General features: G+C 43.1%; 2 protein-coding genes across 2 annotated transcripts in view; both read right to left on the reverse strand.

The window, feature by feature from the left end:
• Nucleotides 1-2,349: 2,349 nt before the first annotated feature.
• On the reverse strand, nt 2,350-3,452 carry LOC145400729 (uncharacterized). Its single transcript, XM_080273163.1, has 2 exons — nt 3,352-3,452; nt 2,350-2,872 (listed from the first exon to the last, which is right to left on the reverse strand). The coding sequence occupies exons 1-2, from the start codon at nt 3,450-3,452 to the stop codon at nt 2,350-2,352; spliced, it is 624 nt and encodes a 207-aa protein (XP_080129289.1).
• A 3,141-nt stretch (nt 3,453-6,593) lies between these two features.
• Nucleotides 6,594-18,533, reverse strand: part of Grp170 (hypoxia up-regulated Grp170 co-chaperone protein) — a 44,517-nt gene continuing 32,577 nt past the window's right edge. The window contains exons 15-19 of the mRNA XM_080273164.1: nt 12,648-12,773; nt 11,943-12,050; nt 8,748-8,943; nt 6,654-6,815; nt 6,594-6,610 (exon numbers count right to left, since the gene is read on the reverse strand). Coding sequence (XP_080129290.1) covers nt 6,594-6,610; nt 6,654-6,815; nt 8,748-8,943; nt 11,943-12,050; nt 12,648-12,773 — 609 coding nt within the window. The remainder of the gene's footprint in view (nt 6,611-6,653; nt 6,816-8,747; nt 8,944-11,942; nt 12,051-12,647; nt 12,774-18,533) is intronic.

Consider the following 18,533-nt stretch of genomic DNA (forward strand, 5'->3'; position numbering starts at 1 on the left):
GGAAAGGGAAGGGGAGACTAAGGAGGTGATTGAGGGACGCAGTGGAAATGTATAGGAGAGAGGAGGGTGAGTTGGGGGAAGGGCAGTGTAAGGGAAGGGACAGGGCGACATGGAGGCAATTTGTTTGTGGCCACCTCTTACAGGATTAAGGCATCTGGTTATTGACAGACAGACAGACAGAGAGATAGATAGATAGATAGATAGACCTTTTTCTTGGTGATATTTTTTGACAACTGGTGCAGAGGGTGAGAGGTGTGAACACTGAGGGTAGGGTTGTGAGAGGCAGACTGAAAAAGACCTGGGACGAGGTCATGGAGTGCAACCTCAGGGATAAGGGACTGAACGGAGAGGCTGCCAGAGATCGAGCAGTGTGGAAAGCCGCCATTAGGTGACCAAGGCCGATGTATGCAAGGACGGTGGAGCATTTATAAATGAAGGATAAACACAATTGCCTTTTTTATAAATAATAAATATAGTTTTAGTTCCGATACAGTATGCTTCAGTAAAAAGAGAGAGAGAGAGAGAGAGAGAGAGAGAGAGAGAGAGAGGAAATCAACAAGGAAAGATTGCTAAGGGTTTCTATGAAGTCAGCTATGGCACCCAGAATATGGCTCAAATTAGTTAGATTATCTTTAGTCTGGTTAGAAGATCCCCCTCACAGCAAGGGGGGTGTGGCGGTATTCTAGTACGGTTAGAAAGCTCCCGAACACCTTTTCCTAAGTGATTTATTCCTGATTCTGCTCCATTACTCTATTCTTGTGTGTTATTCATGTAATCTGTGTTGATATTAAAAAGACATGAGAAGCTAACCATGGGATATTAATGAGTAGTTTGGAGAATAAATCACTAAAGAAGAGGTGTTAGGGAGCCTCCTTACTCAATGAGGATTAGGGTGGTGGAGAACAAATCACTAAGGAAGAGGTGTTAGGGAGCCTCCTTACTCAATGAGGATTAGGGTGGTGGAGAACAAATCACTAAGGAAGAGGTGTTAGGGAGCCTCCTTACTCAATGAGAATTAGGGTGGTGGTGAACAAATCACTAAGGAAGAGGTGTTAGGGAGCCTCCTTACTCAATGAGGATTAGGGTGGTGGAGAACAAATCACTAAGGAAGAGGTGTTAGGGAGCCTCCTTACCCGACGGAAATTAGGGTGTTGTTGTTGTTGGAATGTCAGCGCTAAATGGGCATCCGGTAGAACTCACAGCTGGACTGTCACACTGCCATATTGCAGAACCTCCACCTATCAGTCTATCTATCTATAGCCCGACACCCTAATCCCGCAAAGGGTGGCCGCAGACAAAACGCCTCCAAGTCGCTCTGTCACCCACCATTTGACTACCAGAATTCTTTTCATCCCCGAACTGCATCTCCCTGTAACTCGCTTCCTCAGAGTGGTTTCCCCCAAAAAACATTTTTTTTGTGAACGGAGGACACCTGTAATCTAGTCTATGGATTATTTTTTTTTTTTTCCCTTCATCATCATCATCCACACCTCCTTTCCCACCCAAGGGCAGGGTGAGGAGTAGCAATGTCCAGACAGCACAAACTTGCCCAATCCAACAGGCCACACTTCCATTCACTCATCATTCAAGCCCCCAGAATCCTGGCTCTTCCTTCCTCAGTTCTATTATTGAAGAAAAAAATAAATAGATAAATGGCAAGAGAGAGTCACAGCAAGCCTTCCTCAGCACTTTACTCAGCATATTATATACTGCTTTAACATAGTCCCTTCAATGCTGTTATTTCTCTATTAACCCTTTGTACATTCTCCCAACGTGTCAAGTGGTGTTGGTGGAGGATTAGTGCCCCTCCCTGTAAAACAATTAACTCTGAGCCCTTGGCCACCCCGTTTGGGATACATGGCGTCTGGCAATGAATGAATGAATGTATGTTATTTCAGTATTAACATAGCCTCCTGTATGTTATTTTAGAATTAACATAGTCCCCTGTATGTTATTTTGGTTTTAACATAGCCTCCTGTATGTTATTTTAGTATTAACATAGTCCCCTGTATGTTATTTTGGTTTTAACATAGCCTCCTGTATGTTATTTTAGTATTAACATAGCCCCCTGTATGTTATTCCAGAATTAACATGGCCCATTTTCCTTTATAAAGACTCCAACATCCTTGCACGCGTCGGCCTTGGTCACCTAATGGCTGCTCTCCATGCTGCTTGATCTCTGGCAGCCTCCCTATTCAGCTCCCTTGCTTGTTATTTCCTTATATTATTTTAGCATTAATGTAGCTTGTATCAGAGACATACAAGTGGATACTGAGGTCTAATATGCAGAATAAACCACTAAGGAAGAGGTGCTGAGCCCTCCAATGCCACTCAGAATACAACTCTGTCTCATTTGAAAATATAAAAATAAATAAAAATAAATAAATAATAAAAGTCTGCAAGGGGGGGGGACTGGAGTAGTGGCAGATGTCTCCAGAAATTCAGCCAGCAGAAGACGTCTTGAAAGCTGCAGAAGGCATCTTGGGAGCTGCAGAAGACATCTTGGGAGCTGCAGAAGATGTCTTGGGAGCTGCTGAAGATGTCTTGGGAGCAGCAGAATGTCTCAGGAGCTGCAGAAGTCGTCTTGGGAGCTGCTGAAGACATCTTGGGAGCTGCAGAAGATGTCTTAGGAGCAGCAGAAGACGTCTTGGGAGCTGCAGAAGACGTCTTGGGAGCCGCAGAAGACGTCTTGGGAGCCGCAGAAGACGTCTTGGGAGCCGCAGAAGACGTCTTGGGAGCTGCAGATGACGTCTTGCGAGCTGCTGAAGACGTCTTGGGAGCTACAAGTCTCAAGTTTTCTAAAATATCCACAGCTTTCCTAAGGCATCTAATTCTTTCTAAGCAAGTCTCAAGCTTACCCAAAACATAAGAGCTCTCCAAAGAAATCTAGAGCTCTCCAAAGATGCCCAGAGCTCTCTCAAGGCATCTAAAGCTCTCTGAAGACATCTAGAGCTCTCCAAAGATGCCAAGAGCTCTCTTAAGGCATCTAAAGCTCTCTGAAGATATCTAGAGCTCTCCTAAGGCATCTAAAGCTCTCTGGAGACATCTAGTGGTGAAGCAAAGGTGGAGATGAGGGGCCCAGGCATGTAAAGCTGAGTTGAAGAGCTTCCCAAAGAAATCTAGAGCTTTCCAAAGACATCCAAAGTTCTGTACCTATGTCTAAAGCTCTCTGAAGATATCTAAAGCTCTCTGAAAATGTCTAAAGCTCCATGAAGATGTCTAAAGCTCCATGAAGATGTATAAAGCTCTCTGGAATTGTCTAAAGCTCTCTGAAGATGTCTAAAGCTCTCTGAAGATGTCTAGCGGTGAAGTGGAGGAGGTGACAAAGACCCCGTCATGTCTAAGATGCACTAGAGAGCTTTCCATGAACATCTAAAGCTCTCCAAAGACGTCTCAAGCTCTCCAAAGATGCCTAGAGCTCTCTGAAGGCGTCTAAAGCTCTCCGAAGACATCTAATGGTGAAGCAGAGGAGGTGACAAAGGCCCAGTGATGTTTAAGATGCACTCAAGAGCTTTACAAGAACATCTAAAGCTCTCCAAAGATGCCTAGAGCTCTCTGAAGACGTCTAGAGCTCTCCAAAAGACATCTAGTGGTGAAGCTGAGGTGATGGTGAGGGCCCAGTCATGTTCAAGACCCGTTGGTGGTCGGTGATGACTGTGGTGGTGGTGGTGCTGAGGTGGTGGTGCTGTGGTAGTTGTGGTGGAGGGAAGGGTAACCTCATCACAACTCAGTGTGTGCGGAGCTGCTGTTGCTTTCGCTATCTGCGGGTAGGGAGAAAGACAGAATTAATATCATCATCATCATCATCAATCATCAACAATAATCACCATCATCATCATCAACCATCACCATCACCATCAACAATAATCATCATCAATCATTATCATCATCATCATCAACCACCACCATCATCATCATCATCATCAATCATCATCATCATCATCATCAACTACCACCACCACCACCACCACCACCATCACCATCATCAACCACCATCATCACCATCAACAATAATCATCATCAACCATCATCATCATCATCAACCACCACCATCATCATCATCAACCATCATCATCATCATCATCAACCACCACCATCATCATCATCATTTTAATCCTAATTTTCACATAAAAAATGGACTGATATAGGATTTAAAAAAAAAAATTATAAACACACACACACACACACAGACACACACACACACAGACACAGACACACACACAGTAGGAGAATTCAGTCATCATCCTCACCACCACCTATCATCACCAGCCACCCCTTACAGGATTATGGCATCTGGCTATAATTAGATAGACAGATAGATAAATAGTGAAAGAGTATTTTATGGTGCACGTCCCCCTTGACGTTATAAAGCACTGTCCCAATTTTGAGGATTTTGTAAAAGCTATTTCAGCCGTCAAAAAATGGACACAAATATTACACAGTCTGAATGGTGGATAGAGTGACATTTTTATTTTTTTATTTCATTTTTTTTTTACACAGGGAAGAAGGAGGCAATGGCCAGGAGCCCGCAAACCGTTCCTTCCAAGAAAATAAACAAAAACAATACAAGAGAAAGCCAAATTCAAGACCCGTTCATTTTGAGATGCCTGGACGCACTGTGTTTGAATGACTGGAGATTATGGGACACCTTACACCCATAATAATACCACATTCTCCCACCACAACACATCCCCATCCTGCTACGAACCCCAAAAAGGCCGCAACACACCTGAAGTGCCGAGGGTGTGTAAACATAAGGTGGATGACTATCACTACGAGGCCGGACCACAGCGCGACTGGGGCCAGGCTGGGGGCGGGCCACCAGGGGGGATGGGGGAGTGCTGGGGGTGGGGTGGTATGGTATTGGCATGGGGGAGGGTGCGGAGGAGGTGAGGGGAGAGGATGCGAAGGAGGGAGGGAGACTAGGAGAGAACAGAAGGAAGGATGGATGAGAGAGAGAGAGAGAGAGAGAGAGACAGACAGACAGACAGACAGAGACAGTGGTACTGGCATGGGGGAGGGTGCGGAGGAGGAGGGGGTGGGGAACAAGGGAGGCGAGACTAGGAGAAAACAGAAGGAAGGATGGATGACAGAGAGAAAGAGAGAGAGAGGAGGGGGAGGAGGCAGGGGGAAATGGCATAGTGTACATAGGAAAGCATAAAAGCATCAAACCTACACTCCTTTCACCTTAACTTGGCTGAGATTTTGCCCTTATGCAGCTTATTTCACACAGTTCAGAGGCAGAGAAAAACAATACTATGGCTCTTCAACCTTTCCATGGCTCTTCTTCGTGATTAGCATCATATTCTAGTGTTCATCTGTTGTTACAGCTGAGAACGTATGATGGTAAGGTGGCAATATTGGGCCAAGTTAAAGTAAAAACTGTCTTTATTCTTCCAAAAATAAAAATAAAAAGAGAAGAAAGTACATGTGCATGGAAACGTAAAGGCGATGAAAGGAATCAACTCATTACAAAATAAACTTGTGTATTTACAGCAATAGATAGAGAAAGAGAGAAATTTACAGCCCCTGAGACAGAGTACAGCATATATCAAAATGAATGGCAGCAACTGTGAAATAGGTCTTATAGAAGGGATGGAGGCTTGAGTGACGTTAAAGGGTAGTTTGGAATATAAATCGTTAGGGAAGAGATACTAACACCTCTTCTTTACTGGTTTATTTCTGATTCTGCTTCATTACTATAGTCTTGTGTGTTGTTCATGCAATCTGCGTTGATATTGAAAAGATATAAGAAGCAGAAATGGGGATATTAATGGGTCGTTTGGAAAATAAGTCAATAAGGAAGAGGTGTTAGGGAGCCTCCTAATGGAATGAGAATATGGGTCCATTTTTTTTTTTTCCATTTTTTTTTTTTTTTTTATGCAAGGAAGAAGGAACCAAAGGCATCCAGCAACACACTGATGGACTGCCTTCTAATAAACATGTGGCAATGTATTAACGATGTAACAGCCTATACTGTATTATATTTTATTCAGCAAATTAGTCTATCTATCTACTCCTGAGTTACCTAATCCCTTAAGTGGTGGCCACAAACAACTCAGCTCCACACCACCCTGTCTTCTGCATAAAAAACAAAACAAAACTTATAACTAACACCACAAGTAACATCGCAATAACAATCACAACCACCAAACACACAAGGCAAACACAGTGGTCCCTCGTGTTTGGTGTTTCAAGTTAGCGATTTTTGCGTTTAGTGATAGGTTTGCAAAGGTACCAATCCTGCGCATTTAGCGACTGTCTCACGCATTCAGCGATGTGGGGCATGAAATGCCTTGCCCGTCCGCCACTGTCATCATTGTTGTGAGCATCTGGCAACCTAGGGTACTTTTTTTTCTCTCACAGTGCCGAGCATTTGGAGTATTTCAGTGGCGAGTGGATGTATAACCACACAGTACTGTATCTGTATAATGTATTGCTAATATATTGTGTTTCATTTTCAGCACTTAAAGTAGGTCATCAGGGGTCAAAAGGGTGACATGGAGGATAACTACAGACTAACTCATATTTTTCCCATATAAAGTACTGTACACTTTGCATTTTGTGATGGTTTCACCAGACTAATTAAATCACTAAATGCGAGGGACCACTGTAAATAAAAAATAGAATTAAAATATAACCCATTGACTCACCACCCTCTTCATCACCCTCCCCATCGGACACCTCCTCCTCCGGCTCCTCCGGTTCTTTCCTCCTGTCTTCCTCGGCCTGGTTCTCCTCGGGTGTCTCCTCAAAGATGTTCAGCGGATCATCGGCATTGGAGGAGGGCTGAGGGGGGTCTGGGCTCTCCTCCCCTATGGAAAAAGGAACTGGTGAATTAAGGTGGACAAGAATCATAAGTGGTGCTATAGTCTGTTTCTTTAACTTGGCCATGCTTTTCATCCTCTTACAAGGTATTTCATGAAGCTCTTTGGCAGAAGAAGACACTGCTACAGCTCTATATCTTTTCCATAGCACTTCTTTGTGACCAGAGGCAGCAGCTCAATTGGTAGAGAGGTGGCCTGCAGTCCTGCCGGACCCAGGTTCAAATCCCCACTGGGGCCGGGGACAGTTTAAGGATTTGAATTTCTTAAAATCAGACTTTACTGATCTACCAGAAGACCCGCTGACATGTCGTAAAAGTACCCCTGCTAATACCAATACGCCAGTCCTAGATGAGACAGTCCTAGCATGTATTTGATATGGACGGTGGGTGTTAGCGCCAAAGTGGTGACATGTAGAGGTGTATGGTATGTAGGAGGACTACTGGGCCTTGAGTGCAGGCTGTGAAGCCTATGCCCAGAGTTGGGGGAAAAAAAAAAAAAATCTTATTCTACTGTTAGTCTGCATTTACAACTCAGCATTCACAATGGAGGGATGGCAGTTTTAGCCAAAGTTAAAGTTAAAAAATAAATAAAAAAATAAAGTAGCAGTAGTTGTAACCCCTAACTTGTTTATTTTATTTTCCTTCCTTTTTCCTTCCTCCATTCTCAAAAAAGAAGAAAAAAAAAAAAATCATTGGACCACAAGAAACTGGCCACTTCAACTGGGTGCACACGGAGATCTCTGAGGTTGTGCTGATGGAGTGCTTGTGTTTTGAAAGTGTGGTGCATCTGGTGAGTGTATGGTGGTGTGTGGGCTGCAATACAGTGCAGGCCTAGTGAACTGTGTGATTTGTATTTTGTGTTCACTCTCATCTTAAATGTCAGAACCAACTTGCCTAACTCCAGGCTCCTATGCTTCTCATGGGGCAACATAGGATTGGATGATGGATGGATGGATGGATGGCAGTGTAGCAGGGAAGGATGATGGCCATATTCCATTCAGTCAATGATGTGGCCTTCACTCTTCCTAGCTTAGCATAAGATATACATGGTGGGTAATAAACAGAACTCCACTATAAACTTACATGAGGTTATCTTGTGTTATGTAATCAGCTCAGTCTGCTGATGTGGGATTGGATGTAGCAAGGAGGGTGGGAAATGAATTAATTATACAAGTCAGATATGAGGACGTGAAGGAGCATTGTGGTGTGGATGTGGATGTGACTGGAAGCGTTAGGAGAAACACACTGAGGCGGTTTGGCCATGTGGAGAGGATGGAGAGTGAGAGACTGATGAGGAGAGTGTATGTGAGTGAGGTGGAGGGGGGGAGAGGGAGGGGGAGGCTGAGAATGAGATGGAGGGATGGAGTGGTGAGGTATATGAGAGAGGGGGGTGTGAGCTAGTAGCAGGGCAGTGAAATGGTGGCGGACAGGGCGACATGGAAGAGATTTGTTTGTGGCCACCCCTTACAGGATTAAGGCGTCTGGCAATAGATAGACAGATATTCATAACTCTGTCTAAGCTGTCCCCACAATACACAAAAAAACAGCTGGCAGAGTGAAGAGGAGAGTTACATATAGGCCAGCCTCTGTATGGAATAAAAAGTAATACGCCACTCACTCCTGACTTTATCCCAGGCCTTGAGAAAGTCCTGGCCATGTCCCTCTGCTTCCCATTCTCTCTCTCTCTCTCTCTCTCTCTCTCCACTCACCTCTCTGTATTTCCTCCATCAGTAATGCCTCTTTTTCCTCCTCCTTTTTCCTTCTCAATCATGTTGGATTTCTCTCTCTCTTTCTCTCTCACTCTCTCACCTCAGCTACTTCTCTGTCTGTCTGTCTGTCTGTCTCTATTTGCCTTCCTCTTGCTCTACATCCCTCCCTCCCTCCTCCCCTCTCTCTCTCCTTCCATCTCCCCCTCACTCACCTCCCTCTTTCTCCTCCACCACCACTGCCTCCTCCTCCTCCTCCTCCTTCTCCTCTCCCTTCTCCTTCTCCGTCGCGTTGGCCTTCTTCTTCGTCTCCTTCTCTTTCTCCTCTTTCTCTGCCTTTGCTTTGGCCTCCGCTGCTTCCCTGTCCTTCTTGGCCTTTACGATCTTTGCCTTGTTGATGAGGTATTTGATCTGCAGATGGAGGAGATAAAGACCAATAAATATGGAGATAAAGACCAACAAATAAGGAGATAAAGACCAATAAATAAGGAGGAGATAAAGACCAATAAATAAGGAGGAGATAAAGACCAATAAATGAGGAGGAGATAAAGACCAATAAATAAGGAGATAAAGACCAATAAATAAGGAGGATATAAAGACCAATAAATAAGGATATAAAGACCAATAAATAAGGAGATAAAGACCAATAAATAAGGAGGAGATAAAGACCAATAAATAAGGAGGAGATAAAGACCAATAAATAAGGAGGAGATAAAGACCAATAAATATGGATATAAAGACCAATAAATAAGGATATAAAGACCAATAAATAAGGATATAAAGACCAATAAATAAGGAGATAAAGACCAATAAATAAGGAGGATATAAAGACCAATAAATAAGGAGATAAAGACCAATAAGTAAGGAGGATATAAAGACCAATAAATAAGGAGATAAAGACCAATAAATAAGGAGATAAAGACCAATAAGTAAGGAGGATATAAAGACCAATAAATAAGGATATAAAGACCAATAAATAAGGATATAAAGACCAATAAATAAGGAGGATATAAAGACCAATAAATAAGGAGGATATAAAGACCAATAAATAAGGAGATAAAGACCAATAAATAAGGAGGAGATAAAGACCAATAAATAAGGAGGAGATAAAGACCAATAAATAAGGAGGAGATAAAGACCAATAAATAAGGAAGAGATAAAGACCAATAAATAAGGAAGAGATAAAGACCAATAAATAAGGAAGAGATAAAGACCAATAAATAAGGAGGAGATATAGACCAATAAATAAGGAGGAGATAAAGACCAATAAATAAGGATATAAAGACCAATAAATAAGGAGATATAGACCAATAAATAAGGAGGAGATAAAGACCAATAAATAAGGAGATATAGACCAATAAATAAGGAAGAGATAAAGACCAATAAATAAGGAGGAGATAAAGACCAATAAATAAGGAGGAGATAAAGACCAATAAATAAGGAGGAGATATAGACCAATAAATAAGGAGATATAGACCAATCAATAAATAAGGAGATATAGACCAATAAATAAGGAAGAGATAAAGACCAATAAATAAGGAGGAGATAAAGACCAATAAATAAGGAGGAGATAAAGACCAATAAATAAGGAGGAGATAAAGACCAATAAATAAGGAGGAGATAAAGTGGGTTGGTGGAGGGTTAGTGCCCCTCCCCGTAAAACAAATAACTCAAAGTCAAATGACCACCCCTTACGGGATTATGGCGTCTGGCAATAGATAAATAGATAGATAGATAAAGACCAATAAATAAGGAGGAGATAAAGACCAATAAATAAGGAGGATATAAAGAATAATAAATAAATTGGAAAATATGAGAAATAAACAGTAAACTCTCAATTATCCCGCACACTTCAGCCAAGGCCCATGCCCGTTAAAGCAAAACGCCATATATTGCATAGCACCCCCTATCAGCTCAATATTCAGCGTCGAGGCAGATCCTGTGTTCCTCTCCCTCTCGAACCTCTATCCTAAAGACTTTCCCACGAGTAAAAGATGAAAATTAAGCATAAAATACAAGAACATAATGATACAGTGCAGTAATACAATTATACAGCGCTAGTTGGATACGGTTTATGAGCCAGCGGATACACCTCAATGCTGGTTAGTGCATTTCGGCATCGGATATTGCCTTAATGGGGCCGAGCCAGCAGTGCCGGATATTGCACTGGGCCAGATACTGCAATGATGGATAATTGAGTGTTTACTGTAACTGAATTTCTATCTAGCTATGTATCTACAGTCAATCCCACACATTACCCTTTGACGATTTGGAGCTTGAGAGAGAGCCCTACGTACTTGTTGGGTCAGGAAGCTCCCCTAACACCTTTTCCTAGGTAATTTATTTTGTTTATTACACCTTGCTGTCCTCATCAGGAATAGAAGCTCCCCAATACTTTTCTCCAAGTGATTTATTTTGCTTATTACACCTTCCTGTCATCATCTATGTTATACAAATCTTTCAAATATCGCTGTACTCTACAAAAATAATGAACAAAAGGATATCAACCAGTCATATCCAAAAATAAACAGCTAAGGAAGAGGTGCCACGGAGCTGCTAGGGTCAGCTTGAGGTTTCTGAAGTACCATCCTACAGTATCCTTTCCTCCCCATTCCTCATCCTCCACCTCTGTCCTTCCTCCACTTCCTTCTCTCCCTCATTCCTTCCTCCACCTCCTTCTCTCCCTCATTCCTTCCTCCACTTCCTTCTCTCTCTCGTTCCTTCCTCCACTTCCTTCCCTCCCTCATTCCTTCCTCCACTTCCTTCCCTCCCTCATTCCTTCCTCCACTTCCTTCCCTCCCTCATTCCTTCCTCCACTTCCTTCCCTCCCTCATTCCTTCCTCCACTTCCTTCCCTCCCTCATTCCTTCCTCCACTTCCTTCCCTCCCTCATTCCCTCCTCCACCTCCTAATCTCCCTCATTCCTTCCTCCACTTCCTTCCCTCCCTCATTCCTTCCTCCACTTCCTTCTCTCCCTCATTCCTTCCTCCACTTCCTTCCCTCCTCCACCTCCTAATCTCCCTCATTCCTTCCTCCACTTCCTTCTCTCCCTCATTCCTTCCTCCACCTCCTAATCTCCCTCATTCCTTCCTCCACTTCCTTCCCTCCCTCATTCCTTCCTCCACTTCCTTCCCTCCCTCATTCCTTCCTCCACTTCCTTCCCTCCCTCAATCCCTCCTCCACCTCCTAATCTCCCTCATTCCTTCTTCCACCTCCACTTCCTCTTCAACCTCTCTTCTTTGTGTCCCTCTCTCAATATCAGACATTCCCTCCCTCTCTCCCTATTTCCCCTCTTCCCTACCTTTCTCTCTCTCCCCCTCCTTCCCAACCTCCCTACCTCTCCATCCATCCCTCCAACCTTCTACACCTCTCTATCTCTCTCTCCCTCTCCCTCCTTCCTTTCCTCCCTACCTCTCTATCCAGAGCTGACCACTTCTCCCCAACGTCAGACACAGTCAGTTTGGGGTTTTCTGAGAGTGGGGTCTTGTCTTGCTCCTCTGTCTTCTCCTCCATCCATTTCTGTGGGGGAGAAAATTATGTGACTGACACAGCTTCATACTGACAGGAGATTATCATCAGATTATAATTATTAGACTGAGACGGTTTGGACATGTGAAGAATATGGAGATGACAACTGAGTGCAGAAAGTGAGAAGTGTAAATGCTGAGGGTTGTGAGAGGCAGACTGAAAAAGACCAGGGACGAGGTCAAAGAGTGTGATCTCAGGGATAAGAGGGTGAATAGAGAGGCTGCCAGAGTTTAGGCAGCATGAAGAGCCACCATTAAGTGACTGAGGCTGATGCATGCAAGATTGTTGGAAGCTTTAAAAAAATGAAATGGAATAAAACGTGAATACCTTCCTTCTTAAACTTCCATATGTCACTTTCTCACACATTTACCTACCACATCATGCCTATGTCCACTCACAACAAAAGCCTACTTCCACTCACAACACAAGCCTACTTCCACTCACAACACAAATGTACTTCCACTCAACACAAACATACTTCCACTCACAACACAAGCCTACTTCCACTCACAACACAAGCCTACTTCCACTCACAACACAAACGTACTTCCACTCACAACAAGCCAACATCCACTCACAAACCCTTACCTGTGTATCAACAATCAGCTGGTCGATGGAGGTCAGCTCAACATCGGTAAACAGCTGCTGGTCCGGCGGTGCTTCCCTGGCCTTCTGTACAAACACTGACGATGCATTTATCATGTCCAGCAGTGCCTGTAGAATGAAGGTGTTTGGTTAAGTCATTGTCCACTGACTGTTATTCTTTTAAAATTATATACACTCTTGTTTTTCACACACTGGTACTTTCCTCTACACACATTAACATATTTCCCAACCCCTCCCCTCTTTCTCTCTCTCTCTCTCTCTCTCTCTCTCACATATTGGTAATTTCCTCTACACACACATTTGCCAAACCCTCTCTCTCTCATATTGGTAATTTCCTCTACACACACATTTGCCAAACTCTCTCTCTCTCTCTCTCTCTCACTCACACACACACTCACACACACACACACACACACACACACACACACACACTGGTAATTTCCTCTACACATTAACATATTTGCCAAACTCATTCACTCTCTCTCTCTCTCTCTCTCTCTCACATACTGGTAATTTCCTCAACACACATTAACACATCCCAACCCCCTCCCTCCCTCTCTCTCTCTCAAACACTGATGATACAATTACATCCAACAGCCCTTGTAGAGCTAGTTTACAATTAAGCTTCGAGTCCACTGACCACGCTATTCCCTTCACTTTAACTCAGCATAAATTTCCTGGTTCTTGATCATGAATGCTGAGCTATAACACAAAGATTAACACCTAAATATAGCACTAGTCACAAAGAAGTGGTGTGGAGAGGATGCTGGGCCATATTATTGTCTTTTCCTACCACTAAACTAGGAGAAATAACCTGCAAAAGGACGAAAATCTCAGTGAAGTTAGGGTAAACGAACTATAGCATGTGTGGGTCTTTTCACTCGATGGTGGATTGAAATGTTAGTGGAAAATTCTGTTCTTCTTCAACCAGCTCTGCATCTGCTTCTTATTTTCTTTTACGCATATATCTTCTTAAATAAAAAAAAAAAAATAATAATAAGTAATAATAATCTATCTGTCTATAGCCAGAAGCCTTAATCCCATGAGGGGTGGCCACAAATAAATCACCTCCTTGTTGCCCTATCCCCTGCCATCGCCCCCTCCCCATCTCCCCTTTCCACCCCACTCAAATACAGAACACTCTCCTACTCAGTCTCTCATTCTCACCACATGGCCAAACAGAAAAAATAAATCACTAAGGATGAGGTGCTCGACAGGCTCATATGACCACTGGAATACAGCTGTTGGATTCACGGTATAGGTTAGACTGAAGGTCATATGAAGGAGGAAAGGTGGAGGTGCCTTTACCAAGTGCAAACATCAGGTGCAAGATTTATGGGAGACTCTACACTGAGTGACAAGCCAAATGGTTTCCTGTACACCAGGAAACCATTTACTACGCTGGGTGGTAACCATATAACCAAATTTTGGTGCCTGGTGGTTTAGTGGGTAATTACAGCACTCCAATCAGATTGAGCCAGTGAAAGAGTGGTTGGGGTTTATTGCTCACATAATGCCACTCAGGGATAAGTGAGGCTGGTCACTCTCATCTTAAATGTCAGGACCAACTTGCCTAGCCCCGGGCTCCTATGCTCCTCATGGGGCAACGTAGGATTGGATGATGGATGGATGGATTATAATTATTGTTATTATTATTATTATTATTATCATTATTATTATTACTGCTTTGGTAAGATAGGTCATAGTCAGGGTGAAAAATGACACAAGTTCCTTTGGCAGTCAATTCAGATTTACAATTCGTTAATACCAATATCTTCTGGTGATAGTGCAGCCATCATCCACTCATTTGACGCAGTGCGGTCTACGTCTTCCTTCACCTTTATCATCTTTTTCTGTGTCTGTCCTCCTCTCTTCCTATTTCTCCCATCTTTTCTGTCACTTTTTATTACTCTTGCCACTTCAGGTGGCTGTACACTGAGTGACAAGCCTACTGGTTTCCTGTAAACCAGGAGCCTTCTATGGTGCCTTTGTTAAGTGGGTGGTGAGACACAAATGCAGCATCTGCCTAGGAACCAAACCTCCACACTCCTTCCTGTCCTTGCTGTGGCAAGGCACTGTCCACGGCAAAGGAACAGTGGTTCACTGCACCAGATGGCCCTGTAGTGATGCTTGCTTGCCTGTGGTTATTCAGCAACAATTTCTATCATCTTATCTTTTTATTACTATGATGTCTCTTGTACTTTGTTCCTGGCAGCATCAGAGTATTTTATTCAACTCTGGTAATACCCATCACACTGAAGGTATTAAAGAAAGCCTCAACTCAGGTCCAACTCCATGATGGGAGGCACTGTGACAGTGACTGGCATGGTTTTATTTTGATATTTTTAACACTCAGCAGGTGCTGGTGACGGATGCTCTCACAAGGTGCCACTGATGCAACTAGGTGACTCTGATGTCTGGTCATATAAACATCCATCAGTGCCCTCTCTCACTCCTAAAAGGAGGATGGTAGACTGCAGAAGGCTATCTTCAGCCTGCAGTCCACAGGGATCACATTCTGATACTTCTTAATATACATTATTCATCTGCAATTAGCTGGAATAAAATACTAGACTTCTCCCAACCATATGTGGGTTCATCATAATTGTACTAACACTCTCTGACTCTTATGACTCCCTCTCAGCTATATAAAATCATCTGAATTTACTTGAAATAAAACACAATAGTTATTCCCACACAGAGAGTGAACGGTAACAATATTAAAAGTAGAGCAGTATTAACGCGATAGGAGTGAGGTGTGGAATTAATGAGCAGACAGGCAAAGTGCCAAAGAATATGATTAAGAGTGATAACAGGGCAGTGTTGGTAGAAGCAGACCTAATGTGGTGTGCAAGAAAGTGCAAGAGTAAATTGGAGAGTGAGAAGAGGAAGAGGAATGTCTGAAAAAGTGAGAAGAGGAGGAGAGTTTGAGAGAGTGGGAAGGAGAGTGTTTGAAAGAGTGGGAAGAGGAATGTCTGAAAGAGTGAGAAGAGGAAGAGAAGTCTGAGAGAGTAGGAAGAGCGTGTTTGAAAGAGTGGGAAGAGGAATGTCTGAAAGAGTGAGAAGAGGAAGAGAAGTCTGAGAGAGTAGGAAGAGCGTGTTTGAAAGAGTGGGAAGAGGAAGAGGAGTGTTTGAAAGAGTGGGAAGAGGAAGAGGAGTGTTTGAAAGAGTGGGAAGAGGAAGAGGAGTGTTTGAAAGAGTGGGAAGAGGAAGAGGAGTGTTTGAAAGAGTGGGAAGAGGAAGAGGAGTGTTTGAAAGAGTGGGAAGAGGAAGAGGAGTTTGAAAGAAAGGGAAAAGGAAGAGGGGTGTTTGAAAGAATGAGGAAGGTGTGTAAGGATAAGACACTGTGAGATGATGATGATGGTGATGATGTATGAACACTCTCAGGCTCCTATGGCTCCCTCTCAGTTAATTCTCTGACCTTATGAATCACTAGAGTTCTCCCAGTCATGAGAAGGCCATGTGAAAATCAGAGTTGACTGGAAGAATAATTTGGTGGATCAGTATCAATTTGGTTAGTGAAAATAATTAGCTTTAAAATAACTGAATTACTACTTGGCCTTGTTAGGGGAAAAAATTTTACTGTCAGGGAAAAAATATACTTGTTTGGGGAAATTTTTGCTTCAGTTAGGGAAATAATTTTGGGGGAACTTATTTATTTTGAATTTAAATTTGAAACAAACCTTTATCTTGTACTGGATTTTTAGGATATTGAAACTAACACTACTTTAACATTTTTATTACAAAATAAGGTCCATTTGACTAGATATACAGCCATTATTATTATTATTATTATTATCACGTGTAAAATATTAGCAAACATAATTATAGGCTTTGGGAATACCAGGGTCACTTGGATATAAAAACAGTTGTATCTATATGGCTTGAGGTTCTTAATGCCTCTTCCTTAGTGATTTATTCTGCTTATTCCACCAGCCATTAGGGTCACTTTGAAATAAAAAAAATGACTGATATAAACCTTGTCAACATTACTACTAGGGAGCCAGATCTATATGGCTTGAGGTGCTTAACGCCTCTTCCTTAGTGATTTATTCTGCTCATTCCACCAGCCAATAGGGTCACTTTGAAATAAAAACAATGACTGATATAAACCTTGTCAACATTACAACAAGGGAGCCAGATCTACATGGCTTGAGGTGCTTAATGCCTCTTCCTTAGTGACTCATTCTGCTCATTCCACCCCTCTATCCTCTCTAATGTTACAGATGCAAACTATATTTGAATTATATAGAAAACTTACCAAGAGAATGCTAAGGTGTAATATGTAAAATAAATCACTATGGAAAAGGTGCTAGGGAAGCCTCATATATACCACTTAATATGTCCTACGCCTAATATGAAGTGGCGAAGGAGGGATCTTAGCACACTTTCTCTGGCAACTTATTCTACTTACTGCACCTTAATATTCTCCTCCATCTTATTTCTATTGCTCAGTGATTCAATCTTACTAAAGTCCATTCATTTTAACTTGGCAAGAACCTCATCCTCTTGCAGCTTATTTCCCAATGCTCAGTGGCAAAAAGAGGCAAGACTATGGCTCAACACCCTTCCCACAGCACTTCTTTGTGACTAGCACCAGATTCGAGGGAGGGAGAGAGGGAGGGGGAGGGTCAGAAGGATGGAGGGAGGGTCGGAGGGAAGGAGGGGAAGGACAGAGGGACGGAGGGGAAGGACAGAGGGACGGAGGGGAAGGACAGAGGGACGGAGGGAAAGGACAGAGGGACGGAGGGAAAGGACAGAGGGACGGAGGGAAAGGACAGAGGGACGGAGGGGAAGGACAGAGGGACGGAGGGAAAGGACAGAGGGACGGAGGGAAAGGACAGAGGGACGGAGGGGAAGGACAGAGGGACGGAGGGGAAGGACAGAGGGACGGAGGGAAAGGACAGAGGGACGGAGGGGAAGGACAGAGGGACGGAGGGGAAGGAGGAAGGGATGGAAGGTGGGGAAGGACAGAGGAAAGGAGGGGAAAGGGAAGGAGGGCAAGGAGGGCAAGGAGGGAGGGAGTGAGGGAAGGGAAAGGGAGTGAGGGAGGGGAGGGTCAGAGGGAGGAGAGAAGGAAAGGAGAGAAGGGATAATGGAAATGAAACTGAGAAGTGAGGGAAGGGAGAAGTGAAAAGGTCAGTCAGCAAAATAAAAGAGGCAAAAGGGAAGGATGGTCACAAAAAATTAAAAAATATATATATATAATTGCACTGAAAGGTCAAATACTGATGTGGTTTGCATCAATAACAATCACGAGAATGCAGAGATGAGAGTACAGAATAAATCACTCAGTAAGCGGACTTAAGAAGGCTCCTTTGCCCTTTAAAATTTATATACCTAAAGACTGAGAGGGAAGCACTGAGAGGTGAAACATTGGCTTTGTGAATACGAGTAAAAATAATTGTCTTAAACTCTCAACAACGGGTCTCATACACAGCGTCAACATTACCACTGAGAGGGAAGCGCTGGGAGGTATATAACACTACTACATATAGAAAAATTACCTCATACTTCCCAACAAATCCATATTGAGACTGGCCATCGTCCAGCTGATGTTTAAGAGAAGAATTACACCATGCTTCCTCAACACAAACCCCCTATACTGAGACTGGCCAAGATACAGACAATGTTTTCTATGGACTGCTAAACCACGTGTCAAAGCCAGCTAATTATTTCCTGCCTGTGATGTGTGATGTATTTGTAACAATGGGAGAGTGTCAGCTTGACCCTTGACTCTATGTACACTGACACAGAAGAAAGATCAGCAAGTGAGTGTACAGTAAAAGGTCAGCGAGTGAGTGTACAGTAAAAGATCAGCATGTGAGTGTACAGTACAAGATCAGTGAGTGAGTGTACAGTAAAAGA

The sequence above is a fragment of the Coenobita brevimanus genome, chromosome 53, assembly GCF_032717465.1.
Source record: "Coenobita brevimanus isolate Jiangsu-jjx chromosome 53, ASM3271746v2, whole genome shotgun sequence".
NCBI lineage: Eukaryota > Metazoa > Arthropoda > Malacostraca > Decapoda > Coenobitidae > Coenobita > Coenobita brevimanus.

What these genes read in the sequence shown, in the direction of transcription:
- LOC145400729 (XM_080273163.1), bottom strand. Translation starts at nt 3,452, where the DNA reads ATGTCTTCGGAGAGCTTTAGACGCCTTCAGAGAGCTCTAGGCATCTTT. An exon ending in TGTTCATGGAAAGCTCTCTA is followed by an intron (nt 2,873 to 3,351) that starts GTGCATCTTAGA and finishes TTCTTTGGAGAG; the next exon opens with CTCTTATGTTTTGGGTAAGC.